General features: G+C 48.0%; 1 protein-coding gene and 1 long non-coding RNA gene across 2 annotated transcripts; both read right to left on the bottom strand.

Annotated features, from left to right (window-relative positions):
• Window positions 1-83: 83 nt before the first annotated feature.
• On the bottom strand, window positions 84-1,699 carry LOC120660351. Its single transcript, XR_005669541.1, has 4 exons — window positions 1,468-1,699; window positions 487-592; window positions 307-374; window positions 84-222 (listed from the first exon to the last, which is right to left on the bottom strand). It is a non-coding gene; the product is annotated as an uncharacterized LOC120660351 (long non-coding RNA).
• A 6,811-nt stretch (window positions 1,700-8,510) lies between these two features.
• LOC120660348 (dirigent protein 1-like) lies at window positions 8,511-9,217 on the bottom strand. Its single transcript, XM_039938858.1, has one exon. The coding sequence runs from the start codon at window positions 9,155-9,157 to the stop codon at window positions 8,645-8,647; it is 513 nt and encodes a 170-aa protein (XP_039794792.1). The 5' UTR covers window positions 9,158-9,217; the 3' UTR covers window positions 8,511-8,644.
• Between the last annotated feature and the right edge of the window lie 5,181 nt (window positions 9,218-14,398).

Raw genomic sequence — 14,398 nt, 5'->3', positions numbered from 1 at the left:
TTTGCCATTCGTACGTATTATGTACATGGATCGAATGCGAATGAGCGTAAGCAGACGCCATAAGTACGTAATGGACGTGACACTTGTCTTCCCAGTTGGCTTCGCGCGTCTTGAACAGAGGTTGTAGTGCCTGGCTGGAGGGGGAGAGCACGAGAAAGTAGATGACGCTGCCAGTATGGTCACCATTGCCCAGTGGCTGACTAACCTGGATGTAGTTCGCTGCTGAGGTCGACAAAGCAACATAAACAATGTCAGGGGAAATGTCTGAATGCACAAAGAATAGTAGAAATCTGGGGTTCAACTTACAGAGCCATAAGATGTCTAATCACCAATCTTGCATGAGTCGAAATTGAAGAACTTGAAGTTGAGCAAATCTGGAAGGAACAAAGGGCATCAGGGATAAAAAGTTAGATATTATGCATCAATTGATAAACATTTAGATATTATGCATATGCGCTAATGGATACAACATACTGATACTGCTACCTCCTAATGATACTTGCAACCTGCAATGTCTTGCAGAATTTGATGCTTCTCCATAATTAAATCCAGTGCAGCATGGATACTCAAATAAATTCACCCGTGGGCTCCCCTGTTCGGAAGAACAAACATGAAATGGAACATTTTTTAATTTGAATAGTTATCTGCCAGTTTGGATGGATAACATCAACTTGCAGAAATGAAATAGTACAACTTAGAGCCCTACGACATTCTTTTAAACAATGTAGAGAGATCTTGTAGTTTCAAATCATGACATGAACTTGCAGAAATAAAATAGTTTACCCTAGCAATTTACCTTTTTCACATTCTTTTCAACAATATAGAGTGATTCTATTCTGTAAAATTGATGTACCATGTGCAAATGTGAGTGTTTAAAGTTAGAAAATGGAAGTAATATTTTCCTCTACAATTAACATAAACAAAAACCCATGAACATATTGTGTCATAAATTTCGAATTTCGTGGCCAGCAATTTACTTCTTAGGTGATATGGAAATTGCAACTCTTCCTCACAGTAGTCATGAAAAGGACTGATTACACTAAACCATCTCAAATTCTTTAACACCATGGTATCTGGCTGTTTACTGGTGTTATATTTGTTTCTTGCAAACTAGCAACATGTAAGGAAAACCTATACCCAGATGACAGTATAGGATTGAAAAGCATACTATGGCTATTTTATTTCATCTATTTGCTGTTATGATCTCAATGTCACAGTAGTACAGTTTTGGTTCATACATTTGTTGTAATAGGACTACTACCTGTGGTCAGAGGTTATTGACATCATTGATGAATCATGCATAGAGAGTTGATAGGCCTAATGAACAAGCTATGTCAGTTCTAATAGGAAGGACATGAGATTTTCCACCGACGAGAAGGCATCATCAAAAGTCAAAGAAACAATCAAAAGTTGAGCTTTACTCATGCTATCAACCAGATGAATCAAGGAAGACAGTAGCAAAAAAACCTCGAAGTCCGCCGCAGCCTGGATCTCGGCGCGGCCTACCGACGACGGAGGGATGGGTGGCTCGGGGAAGCACGAGGAGGGGCGGTGGGTCGGGGCGGCGACAGGTGCTACGGAGCCTCCGGTCGTCGAGGGTAGGGGCGGTGGTTAGTGGTGGCGAGGGGATAGGTGCGGTCGGGGAGGGGAGGCACGGTCGGCTGTCGGGGAGGGGAGGCGCGGTCGGGGAGGGGAGGCGCGACGGTTGTTGGGGAGGGGAGGCGCGGTCGGGGTGGGGAGGCGCGCCGGCGGTTGGCGAGGGGAGGCGCGGCGGCTGTCGGGGAGGGGTGGCGTGGCGAGTGGGCGAGCGCGACTGGGCGAGGGCGAGCGCGAGTGGGCGGCGGGCCGGAGACGGGTGCGGTGGGGGGAGGGGACAGTGAGGCGGCAGCTCGAGGCGGCCCCGACGGCGGCGATGCAGCTTCCCCCAACCCTAGCGGCGCCCGTGACGCTTGGAGTGCGGCGGCCATCTGATAGGGACTTCACAGCAGCTGGTTAAGCAGCCGTTCGGCTGGGCCATGCTGCCAAACTGCTGGGCGCTAGCTGCGCTGATCAGCCCAACAAAAAAATAGCGCACTATTTCGACGCTATTGCGGCCCAAAACAACTGGGACAACGCAATTGCTCGTTTTTTAGCTATGCGCGCTATTGCCACTATTGCACGCTAAGCGCCGCTAAGTACGTTTAGCGCAAAAGCGCTGCTAACCAGCCGCTATTGTTTGGCTTTGCCTGTATGAATATCATGTGGTTATGTTTCCTGTTTGGCTATTTGCTACTTTGCTCTTATGATTGTTATGGTGGTCTGGTGGATGTTATCAGTTATCAGTTATGACTTATGAGTTATCAGATTGAGACATTGAGTGATTGAGGATTGACAGATTTTTATGTTTTCTGTATTTGTAAACAAATATATAGCGCGCTATAGCATGCAAATAGCTTCGCTATTGCGTGTACAATTAGCTGACGCTACTGCATTCAGCTGCCGCTATAGCGCCGCTATAGCGCCAATAGCGTCCAGGACAGCCTCACGCTAAATTTGATAGCGCGCGATTTAAAACATTGAGCCCAGCCAATTTAGCTCATCCGAGCGGAGGTCAGAATCGCCGTCGGGGCCTGGAAACCTAGGTGCCGGGGCAGGTCGCAGACAGGGAATGGATTGTGAAGAAATGAAGAATAAAACAATGATAAGGAGAAAGATTACAAACAAAGGTAAATGATATTACAAATGATTTTTCCCATATTACCCTTATACTACCTATACTACCTAGATATACTACCTTGTACTACTTATTAATGTTTCAGTAGTATAGATAAATCTTGACCGTCTGATGTTTATATACGAGTTCTTTTCAGATTGTAGTATATGGTCGTATTGTGCACCGTAAAAGTCAAACTCTTTTCACCTATCCCTATCTACTGATTTGTGTGTCAACCCAATCAGCAAACTGGCTGCATCAGAAATCCTTGCAGATGAGACTAGTTCTGAACATTGGAGTTATTATCAAATTGTATGCATACATATATATATATATATATATATATATATATATATATATATATATATGCATTCTTGGTTTCATGTTAGCAATGGTGTCAAAAAAAAATTTGTTTGTCTGTGTTCCCCCTTGCCAGGCCTATTATATTAGATTGTACCATGAGATTGTATATTGTTTTCCTTGGTAATCTTACTGCCATATGTGATGCTAAAGTTTTGCTGGCTGTTGCCCATTTTACATTCTGCAAAGCTGTGATTCAAATTTATGCTTGTGTTTATGTTTTCAGAAAGATTCTTTGCAAAGTAGTAACCGGCCACCTGTTTGTTTGTTTTTTCATAACCTTTGTCTACTGATTCAGAATTCTGAACGACCATGCTGCTCAGCAATGTGTATCTACTTTATTAATTCTTGTAATTCAACTCATTCGTCTCTACATTAACGTTTACTCTTTCGTGGTCAGTTTGGTATCTTTGTGGATGTGGCCTTTGGTAGTTTGCATGAAGATGTCAGGTTGTTAAGTACCCGACTATGAAGATGAGCTTCTGTTTCTTTCCTATTGGTCCTTTAGAGTGGCCTTGCTCACCTCGGCTGCTGACAGTGTGAATCATCATGCAGTTTCCTTTTAAAAAAGATATAACCTATATCTCAAGGTGTCAGCTCTTTATGCTGTTGAGGGAAGAAAAAAATAATACTTAATGGGATTTCCTTTTCTTCTGCATGATAACTAGCAAGATATCAGTAGTTCCTGTACCATGCTGTTTCATGAGTCATGAAAAAAACGGACATGTTGTTTGCATGCTATACCATATCACTAGTCTTGCCATGCTTGGATGTTTCATGAAATTGGATTAAGTGAATACTGTGTGAAACCTTATAGTTTTGCTTTTGGCGAAGCTACATCTTCTTGTCATTTTTATCGAAGAAGTTTAGTAGCTGTGCCAAATCTTTAATTCGCTACTACATGCTGCTAAATATAATGCTCTTGGAAACTGGCATCTTAAGGAATTTCTATCTCAGCACAGCTCTCTAGAACTGGAGGCATACTGTCACAATTTCACATTGTAATAAAGTTAGTTGTCCATGAATTTAAAGAAATGATCTTCTCATCTTGTTGCTTCCATTTCTTGGATGAAAGAAAAGAACTTTCTATTGTAAGTTGACAGCACATGATTAATCATAAATGATATAGAGTAGGTCATATATAATATTGAGTAACTAATTAAGCGGTTGATATGAACAATGTTCTCAATTTGCTGAAGACTGAATTTGGAAGGAAACAAAAAGTCACTTCTGATTGCCATGATAACAGTTGCCCCATGGGCTCTGTGCTTATCAGTGCATTGGGTCTAGTTGATGTCTTTTCTGTTGATTTGAACTTCAGATCATCCTTTATGACTAACACTCTGAGATTTTCTCAGTAAGTAATTTTTCCCTTGTATGTCCTTCTTTTTCTTTAGCAACCGAAGGAACTAATTTTCAGCCAAGATTAGGATTTAATTCAAGTTATTTTTGTCTGTTTTGCGGGTTCCCTTATTGACCCAAATTCTAAAAGTTCCTCGTGATAATTTTGACTTGGTGCTCTGTCAAACCTCAATCTACCAGTGATTGAGGAAGATGCTGATCTAGACTGTGGTCCATGTGGTGTACTCCCTCCATCTAAAAAAACAAATCATTATATGATTCAATTTTTTCCAAAAAAAACAAGTTATTATAAATAGCAGGTGCATATGCATGCAACAATCAATTAGCAAATATGGCTAATAAATAGAGGCAAGCAAAATCATTATACATCCATGTTAATCTGTCATAAACTTCCTAAAATAACTTTTTAGATGGAGGGAGTAGCTGAGATGGCAGTTTTAGCTTCTGACAATACGTTAGCTGAAGCTAAAGCGAGCAATTCATTCCCTTTTCGTCCCAGAAAGGCTTTACTGGTCATGACAGGGGTGGCCCTATCGTGAACATGTTGGTAACCTGCTTCAGGACTCAATAATTTTGTGACCGACTCATAATTGACCCTTTTCTAGGGGTTGCTTCTGGTGGAAAATGGGTTCTGTCCACTGAGGCGGTATTGGAGAAAATTAAGATTTGGTTACATTGGGAGAAGGTTACTCCGCCTTGTATTGGGGGAGGACCACGTCGATCTGGCCCGATGAGGCCATGCCCAGCTCTTGTGTCGGTTCTATTGTTGCTATAGGCCTGCAGCCGTTTCCGTCGTCCATCGTCCGCCAACCGACCCCCATGGGACCATCCTGACACCCCTGAAACGACGTCCACCATAGCAATTACGCTGGCGCGACTAGCTATGCAGTAGTATGCACCGAGGTGCAATCGATGCCTTTATTCACCTTGCCGGGAATCCCCGTGAAGACACCATCTTTGCCTCGTTCATCTGTGACGCCTGCATCGTGGATCGCTTCAACACCTTGCGTCCTGCAGGAGCCACCACTGAAAACACACATTAATCCAAAACATTTAAAAACATTTCAAATTTTGGAAGAGATCCCCAAATCACAAGTTGCATAATTTTTCACGTGAAATATACGCATGTGCGGTACGTACATAGGCTTTGAATTTGGAACCTCTTGCCTCGCTCATACCCAGTGGCGGAACCAAGATTTTAATCTTGATTAGTCCAAACAAGTACATGTGTTAATATTTCCTATATTTTACATAAAAGTTTGTTAAATTATTAATAACTACTAAAGGAAATCACAAAATTTAGGGTAGTCCTAGGACTACCGTGCTACCCTGCTGGGTCCGCCACTGCTCATACCTACCTTCCTTAACATCTCTACTCAAGAGCACATCTAACTTGGAATGAGATCACTGCTAGAAAAAGACCATCAGTATCAGGTGGAATGGGCCATCGGTACCGGTTTTCCAACCAGTACTGAAGGAATCTTTTAGTACTGGATCAAAGTTCTACCCGGTACCAAAGCATTTTATGTTACTCGTCATTGGGTAAAACACCCGGTATTGAAGGGATCTTTTAGTATATCGGGTTAAGGTTCCACCCGGTATGAAAAGCATTTTGCATTAAAAAATATATTAAATACGGAAATAGGCCTGCACACGTGCACGTCGCATGTCACACGTTTTTTTACGCGAAATAGCAAGCGTGCGGTGGCCGGGATTCAAACCGCGCGCGGCCTTTTGCCTCGTGTGTACTTCCCTTACCATCTCACCTACACAGTAGTTGTGATTCATAGGGAGATTTTTTTTGAAGTAACTCGTGGAGCACCTATTAGTACCAGGTGGTAACATCACCCGGTACTAATGTGCCTGGTTAATACCGGGTGCTTACAACAACTGGAACTAATGTGGACCTTTTAGTACCAAGTGGTGTTACCAGCAAGTACTAAAGGGCTCCATAGGCTTCGGTCGTACCGGTTCTAGTTTATACCGGTACTTTTAGGGTAGTCCGATAGTTCTTTTCTACTTTGTGCTGTGTGATCCTTGTGGAGAGATACCATCACTACTGAAAACGATTAGTACGAGCGGCTCTTTATTTTGGGGGCGGCCGAAAATGCGGCTATCTCATAAAAAAACTTTTTTTTAGAAACGGGTACCGCATCTGCCCTTCAAATACTGTTTCGACCTGTCCTAGAAACCGTTTTTGCGGTAGTGCACAGCATCAGTAGGCTGCGGCTGCTAAAAGTCTGGTACATGTTGGACCATGGATTCTTTTATCCACAACTGAATGGTAAGAGCCACATGTGAATTCATCATTTGTTCTTGTCAATCAGTTCAACAAACTTAACTGCAGTCAGGAGAAGTGCATCCAAAATATTGAAATTATGGATATACGTGCTCAAACTAAGTAATAAATGTAATTTGCTATCGTAGTTTCCACCCAATTCCACATCAGCTTAACATCTGAGTATCTTATCTTAGTATTCTTAAATGCGAAGATTCGACGCTGCACTTTTTTTTTCCATAGATCAGATTTCACAATTTCTTCTGTTCTCGATCTCCATTTTTTTCGCGACCGTGCCTGAGCACGTTTTTCATTAAGAAGAAAGCAATTATAAACAATCTTGATGCGGCCAAACAGAGCTTGACCCACACAAGAGGACAAATAACTAAAAATAGAGAAACACTGGAAAAAAAAGACGCACACACGAAGAAACACAACGACAGCCCGAACAACAACACGAACAGCAGGAAAGCAACACAGAGAATACAAAGAGCACGACCCACCCACCGAGCCACAATCCTACAACTGAACCTGCAAGTAGAAACAACAACGTCCAGAGTGCAAAGGTCTACAACATAACAAAGATGGCAAAGCATCCACCCAATCAATCAACCACGGCGGCAAAGCATCCATCCGGAGCAAACTTCAACCAACGCGACGGCGGCGGCAAAACATCCGCCAGACCAACGGCGGCAAAACATCCGCCAACAAAGAGAATCCAACGACCAAGCGCGACCCGGACGATGTAGATGGAATGAAGCGAAGTCAGGCGCAAAAGCAGTAGCTCTACGAGGAGAGCAAACGACCGCCCCTAGCAAAGCTTCTAGGACAACGCCTCCAGAAAGGAAACGACGCCAAAAACATCGTCGTCATCTGACCAATATAGTGTAGGTTTTCACCCGGAAGACAAGTTTAGGCCACACCAAGGGGCCGGCAGCAGCAAACGGCGAGAACATTCGGCCCCACGCCCAGGCGAGGAACCAAGTGTCGGCTGCAGCACTCGGCGAGCGGAGGCAAAGAGGTAAAAAAGGACGCCTCCAAGGAGGGAGTGGCATCCGCAGACGTCGCCGTCCAAGCTTTCGCCTGCACCTCTCCAACACGAGCGACGGGCACACCCCGGCGGAGAGACGTTGCTGTGTGTGCCACCATCGTGGCCACCAACACAGCAAACAATCCAAGCGCCGCCATGCCGCAAGCCGCCGCTGCAGAGGCCGCCGAGGGCGCCGCCGCCGCCGCCGCCCCGCAGAACTCCACCGCGGAGGCCGCCACCCAGGGGGGCGCCGCGCCGCACGGCCCCGGGACTGCGTGCCCGCCAGAGCGCGGTGCAGGAGCGGCGCACGCGAGAGCAAGTCCCAGGGGCAGGCGACCACGGCACGGCCGGCAGCCGAGGGCCACCGCGCGACCGCGCGCGACTACTAGACGCGCGGCACGCGCCAGCACCGGCCCGTACCCGCACGGCGCCACCGCCGCGGGCAGCCCCACGCACGCGACGCCGACGGCTCGGCCAGGGGAGGGAGGGCGGCAAACGGGGAGATCCGGCCTGAGGGGGGCCGGATCCGGCGCCGGCGGCCGACGGAGAGGCGTCGACGAGCAGATTGAGATGTGGAGGTCTTGGAGAAGGAAGTGGGGGGAGGAGAGAGAGAGGGAGGGGGAACGCGAGCTACGCCAACTTTGGCTCAGCCGCGGGCCGCCGAGTCGCGGTGGGACGGCGAGCTTCGGCGTGGATCGCCCCCGAGTCGCCTGGAGGACGACGCGGGGGGGAAGAAATTTCTCGATCACCATTTGCGGCGGAGAAAACTAAATATAGCATCACGCAACTTAACTCTAACACTTTCGTTACCGTACGTTTATTTATGCAATTATACTCCACAAAGTACTAGAAACTTATTTGGCGGTACACCGTACACGGCGATGTGCGGAACTTGCCACCACGTGTGCGCAGCTCAGCTTGCTCAGGCGCTGACGAAGACATCGAGCTCGAGCACGGCGTTGGGGTGGTCGAGGCTGACGGTCTTCCACAGCACGTACCCTCGCGCCATCCTGAACTGCCCGGTGCCGCCGACCACCGACAGCTCCCGCACCGGCGCGCCGATGTCGTCCCGCCCCACCACGGTGACGGAGCTGCCGGCGTAGGGCCCGTGATCGAGCACCACGTTCATGGTCACCAGCAGCTCCGGGTTCCCCGTCGACGCCCAGATGTAGTGCCCCTGCGCGCGCCCGACCGCGGCCGACGCCCGCGACGCGCCCTCCGTGAGCACGTCGTCGATCACCACCGTGTCGCCGAAGTGGCCCCGGGGGCCGTTCAGCACCTGCACCGCCGTCGGCGCCGGGCCCGTCAGCACGTCGTGCATGTACAAGTGAAGGTGCGCCGACGCGGCTGAAACGGGCCGCGCGGCCGGTCCGACGGCGAGGACGACAACGGCGACGGCGAGCACCACGGAATGGTAGAGCTTGCAGCAAGCCATGCTGGGAAGGGCGCGAGAGGGTGTGTCAATGTGTGATGCATGCTATATAGCTAGCAGTATACTGTGCGTGCTTATATAGACAGTGGCAGCAGCTAGCAGGTGGACGGGGAAACAATTATTCTTAGCTAGCTGGCAGGACATCAATTCATAAATATTCATGAAAATTGAAAATTTTGTTTAATTATTGCATCATGTTCTAGCTTGAGCTGTCGCCAGTCGCCAGTCGCTACCAGAGGGATTTGACGGATATGAATTTTTTTCTGTACCTGTCATATTTTCAGGAGAAGAAATATCTTTGAAATTTCTCCCCTGGGAACGTTTTCTATTTCATGATTATTCGACTGGTTTTCATGCACGGGAATCAGACATGTCCAGTGTCTCGACAATAAAACAGTTGATCCGTCGTCTTCGGAATTCAATTGACGTTTCTGTTGTGCACCATTGATGGTACTGGTACATGGTCCCAGCGCCGTACCCATGCCGATAAGATTTTTGCCTTGCCGGTGTGTGTTACGTTCCTTGGTGGTGCAGGATCGGTGAACAACCAGGGGCGGAGGTAGAAATATTCCCTAGCCCGGGCTAAACACCAATGAACAAGTGCTAGGTTGATTAAAATTATACTAAATACTACCACCGTAGGGTGTGTTTAGTTGGTGAAAAAGTTTGAGTTTTGACACTATAGCACATTTCGCTGTTATTTGACAAATAATGTCTAATCATAAACTAATTAGACTTAAAAGATTTATCTCGTGCAGAATCGGTGAACAACCAGGGGCGGAGGTAGAAATACTCCCTAGCCCGGGCTAAACACCAATGAACAAGTGCTAGGTTGATTAAAATTATACTAAATACTACCACCGGAGGGTGTGTTTAGTTGGTGAAAAAATTTGAGTTTTGACACTATAGCACATTTCGCTGTTACTTGACAAATAATGTCCAATCATGGACTAATTAGGCTTAAAAGATTTATCTCGTGCTAATCAGTTAGATTGTGTAATTAGTTATTTTTTTCAATTGCATTTAATGCTTCATGCATATGTCCGAAGATTCGATGTGACGGATATTGTGCAATTTTTTCTGGAAACTAAACAGGACCTTAGGCCTAATTCCTATAGTGATTTCAATGGCCTGTATTGAGCTATGCCCGTGCTGCGGCGCGCCTAGCACGAGCCCTAACTCCGCCCCTATGCACAACGGATCTATTCGTATGGCAAGATGTACCTGAACCTATCAGTTAAGTTGAGAGTGGGGAGGCAATCTTATACATTCCTAAGGCTGTCTGCACCGGGGCCTCTAAAGCTTCCTCCAATACCAACATAGAGGAAAAAATGTTGCAGCGGGGCTTGGGAACCATCTGTTAAAGAAGCAGATGGCTCCCCCATCCGCTATTTTTAGCGGAGGTGCCGGGCGCACGCTATCCGCCTCCTTGCGCCGCTGGTCCCAACCACCCCGCCTTCGCACCGGGCCTCGTAACAGAAGGGAGGCCGTCGCCATCACCGGAGCAGCTGCTGCTCCGCCCATCATCCCAGTCACTGGCCAACCCCAGCCCCGTGGAGGAGGAGCCGCTGCTCCGACCGGAGCGCACGGTGTCGACGGGCCCAGCAGGCATAGGGGAGAGAGAGAGACCAGGGGGGCTGCTCGATCCACCGGCGGAGAAGGCGGAGGAGGGCGGCGATGCAGAGGAGGGCAAGCAGGAAGCGGAGGTGGAGGAGCTAAGGCGGAGGCGAGAGGTGCGCACGGTGGAGAGAGAGAGAGACAGGGGGGCTGCTCGATCCACCGGCGGAGAAGGCGGAGGAGGGCGGCGATGCAGAGGAGGGCAAGCAGGAAGCGGAGGTGGAGGAGCTGAGGCGGAGGCGAGAGGTGCGCACGGTGGAGAGAGAGAGGCCAAGCTGAGGGCCGGCACCGGATCCGGCTGCCGCAGCAGCCCCTCGCGCCGGATCCGGCCGCAGCCACAGCTCCTCGCCCCGGCCACCGCAGCTCCGCATGGGAGAGGGAGATGGAGGGGCGCGGGAAAGGGAAGGGAGAGGGAGGCGCCGCCGGGGATGGCCGGGGCGGAGAGGGGGAGAGCAGAGAGCAGGGGATGAGGAGAAAATGAGGAGAGGAGGAGAGAGCTGGGGGAAAGGGGGAAAGAAGAAAAAAGAGAAAAAAGAAAAAAGAGAAAAAGATAAAGAAGATAAAAAAAAGCAAAGGAAAAGAAGAGGGGAGAAGAAAGGAGATGATAGTTAGAGATGGTTGAATAAAATATAAGGTAGTTAGTATAGAAGACGAGATAGAGTATAATAGGTTCGGGAGAAAGTGATATAGATGATATCGATGAATAGGACAGAATATTCTTTTTATAGAATAAAAATAAAATATAACGAGTGCGGGCAGCCTAAGGGTAAATATTGGGGCTAGTAAGAATATTTATAATTTGCGATTGTAAATTGTCTGCCTTTGGCCGCCGTGTATCTTTCAGATTTTTAATTGTCCATACTCCATAGAATAAGCAGCATGATCGTATTGATTGGTGATTAATTCTTCTTTCAAAAAGGTAGTTCAAAAGTCACAACGTAGTGAAAACATGCAACTTAGCCCTGAATGCGAGGTTGATGATGGCAACATGATGGTTTGGCTGTTTTTGGGGTGAAGCAGCTGACACACCATCTTTTTCTTCTATCTACTCCTAAGGGCGTCCGCAATAGTTAGCTATTTGGCTAGTTAGATCTGATGTGGCAATAAAAAAGTATGAAAGAGAGTAGTCACTAGTGACGAGTAAATAGCTGATCTATTTCACGTAGTCCAAGAACATGTGAAAGGAACGTGTGGGTCCAATAATATAAAATAATCATTTTTTTCTCTCCCACCTCCACATCAGCTGACCAAATAGCTAATACTAGCTATTACCATTAATCTTTGATGTGTCCACCTAGAAATTTGCACCCTGATGAGATAGGCAGCACGCTGTGCATCTTGAAAATTATACCTAGAAAGATAACACCATTAAAATCTACGTCCACGATTCATCCCCTAAGGCTTCAACGCACGATCAAGGGCCAGAACTGTTTGGATCGTCGGCTTTAACACTCCCCCACCATCGCCCCTGCTCCCCCGCCTCCCTCCCGCGCGTCTACCGCGTGACGTCCAGATCATCGCCCGCGGTTCGAATCCCATCTCTCCCATTTTTTCTCACCCTTTCTTCTCCCTTTTTGACACCCAGATCCGGCGCTCCTCTTGCCAGCGAGCGGCGGCTTGTTGCCGGCGAGAGCTAGTGGCGGCAGGGGCGACGCCACGTTGAGTTTCCTTGGTGCCCATGCACCAGGGTGAACTTTGTTTTTACCACTAACTAAATTTTTTTTCACCGTATAATTATGGCTTCGTCCCTGAGTGGCTGCACTGTTCTACTGTGCAGGGGCCGCGGCGAGAGGGAGAGGAGAAGTGGTGGCCGCGCGGCATTGCGAGGGAGGAAGACCTGGGGGTGGCGGCGGGGCGGCGCGAGGACCGGGTGCGGCGTCATGAGGGTGGAGGAGGACCTGGGAGAGGCAGCAGGGCGTCGCGAGGACTGGGGACAGCGGCGTGGTGGGACTAGGAACTCGATGGGGGGCTCGGGAAGGCGAGGAGGTGGCTGGAGAGGGGCACATGGTTGCGGGGCGGGTCTCCCGACCGCACCTCCCTGCATCCGTCCCACCGGCCATCAACACCACCGGGCTCGCCGATGCCTCCTCCTCCAACTCCAACTGAGTTGGTGCTCCCTGACAATCCGCTCCGATCAGAAGCCCTCACTGTCTGCCCCACGTTCACCGTCACCGTTGGACCTGCACCACATGGACTCTCCCGCGCGCTCATGACCTCGCCCTACTGCAGATGACATCGCCGCACCGCCCTCCTCACTGCGACTCCTCATTGTTGACGACCAAAATTGGCACAGGTCGAATAGACCGGTCTGACCGGTGCCTGCGAGCGGTCTGACCGGTCTGGACTGTGTAGCCGATCTGAAAATACCGACCGGTCTGACCGGTCTACCTGGAGTCCGAGTACAATTAGGACTTTTTGTAGATTTAGATCTATAAAAGGATTCCTTGCGGGATAAGTCCACCCCACCCTATAAATATAAAGGGTCACGGACGATTGAGGGTATCCAATCGATCAATCAATACAACTTTTATCTTTTTATTTTCTCCTGCCCTAGCTTTTCCAATCTACTACTTGTTGTTCCTCCTTCGTCTCTATGTCGATTGAGGGCGTTCTAGGTGGCCTGCCAACCCTAAAACAACCTTGCATGCGCCTGCCCCGATGGGTCTTCCCTGGCTAACGTTCGTAGGTTCTTCGTCGTGCTCGCCGGCAGTGACCGGTCTGACCGCTCGTTATAACCAATCTGACCGGTCTACACAGGAGGCGCCGCAGCGAGCTCCTCCTCGCACCGCACGTTCGAGTGCGTCTGTGTGTTGACCGTAATTTGCGTCAATATACTTTTTGGCGACTCCACTGGGGATAGAATCAATCGGCTGCCATGACCGGTAAAATTCCTAAACCTAGTGATGTTGATGCCGCCAACATCAAAAGGCCGACTGTTCAGCAACTTTCGGCCGAACATCAGAAGGCTCTTGATGACATCCAAAAGAAGATCAGAGAGGGGAAGGAGAAGGAGATCCAGAAACTGGAGGAAGAAGCTATGAAGCAGTACATCTCGCACGTCTCCATCGACCGTCAAGGGAAGGTCACACCGGATGCCGCCTTCGATGCTTCACAATTCAAGGTACAATTCGATGAGAACGAACAGTCTGTTCTTACTTCAGAAATAGCTAATGCTATACATGATACTGTTTCTTCTCATGTTAATAATAAGTTGGAATTTATTGGTCAAAATATTCATAATATATTTGATAATCGATTTAGCCGGATAGAATCCCATCTTGGTATGAAGTCTATCGGTAGTGATAACAATGCATCTACATCTAATACCGAAAAGACAATGAATGATTCGGCTAATTACAAAAATCCAACTAGTAATGCTTTAGTAATTAATTTGACTAGCCAGCATAACCGAATTAATTATAATTCAGCACCTCATGCAAATGTACCACATGGGGCAGCAAGTTCGTTGCAGCATTCTGCGCCGCCGAACTTTGCTCAACATCATGGTATACCAAATCGGCCTATGGCCGATGATTTTGGATCTAGCAGCATAAAGATGAAGTAATTAAAATCTTTAGACAAACTTTTGGTATAGATCCAAAAGGGAGATGCCGATGATATAAGAGA

This window comes from Panicum virgatum, chromosome 2N, assembly GCF_016808335.1.
Source record: "Panicum virgatum strain AP13 chromosome 2N, P.virgatum_v5, whole genome shotgun sequence".
In the NCBI taxonomy this organism is placed as follows: Eukaryota; Viridiplantae; Streptophyta; class Magnoliopsida; order Poales; family Poaceae; genus Panicum; species Panicum virgatum.
This window is presented reverse-complemented; position numbering and strand designations above follow the sequence as displayed.

What these genes read in the sequence shown, in the direction of transcription:
- LOC120660348 (XM_039938858.1), bottom strand. Translation starts at nt 9,157, where the DNA reads ATGGCTTGCTGCAAGCTCTACCATTCCGTGGTGCTCGCCGTCGCCGTT.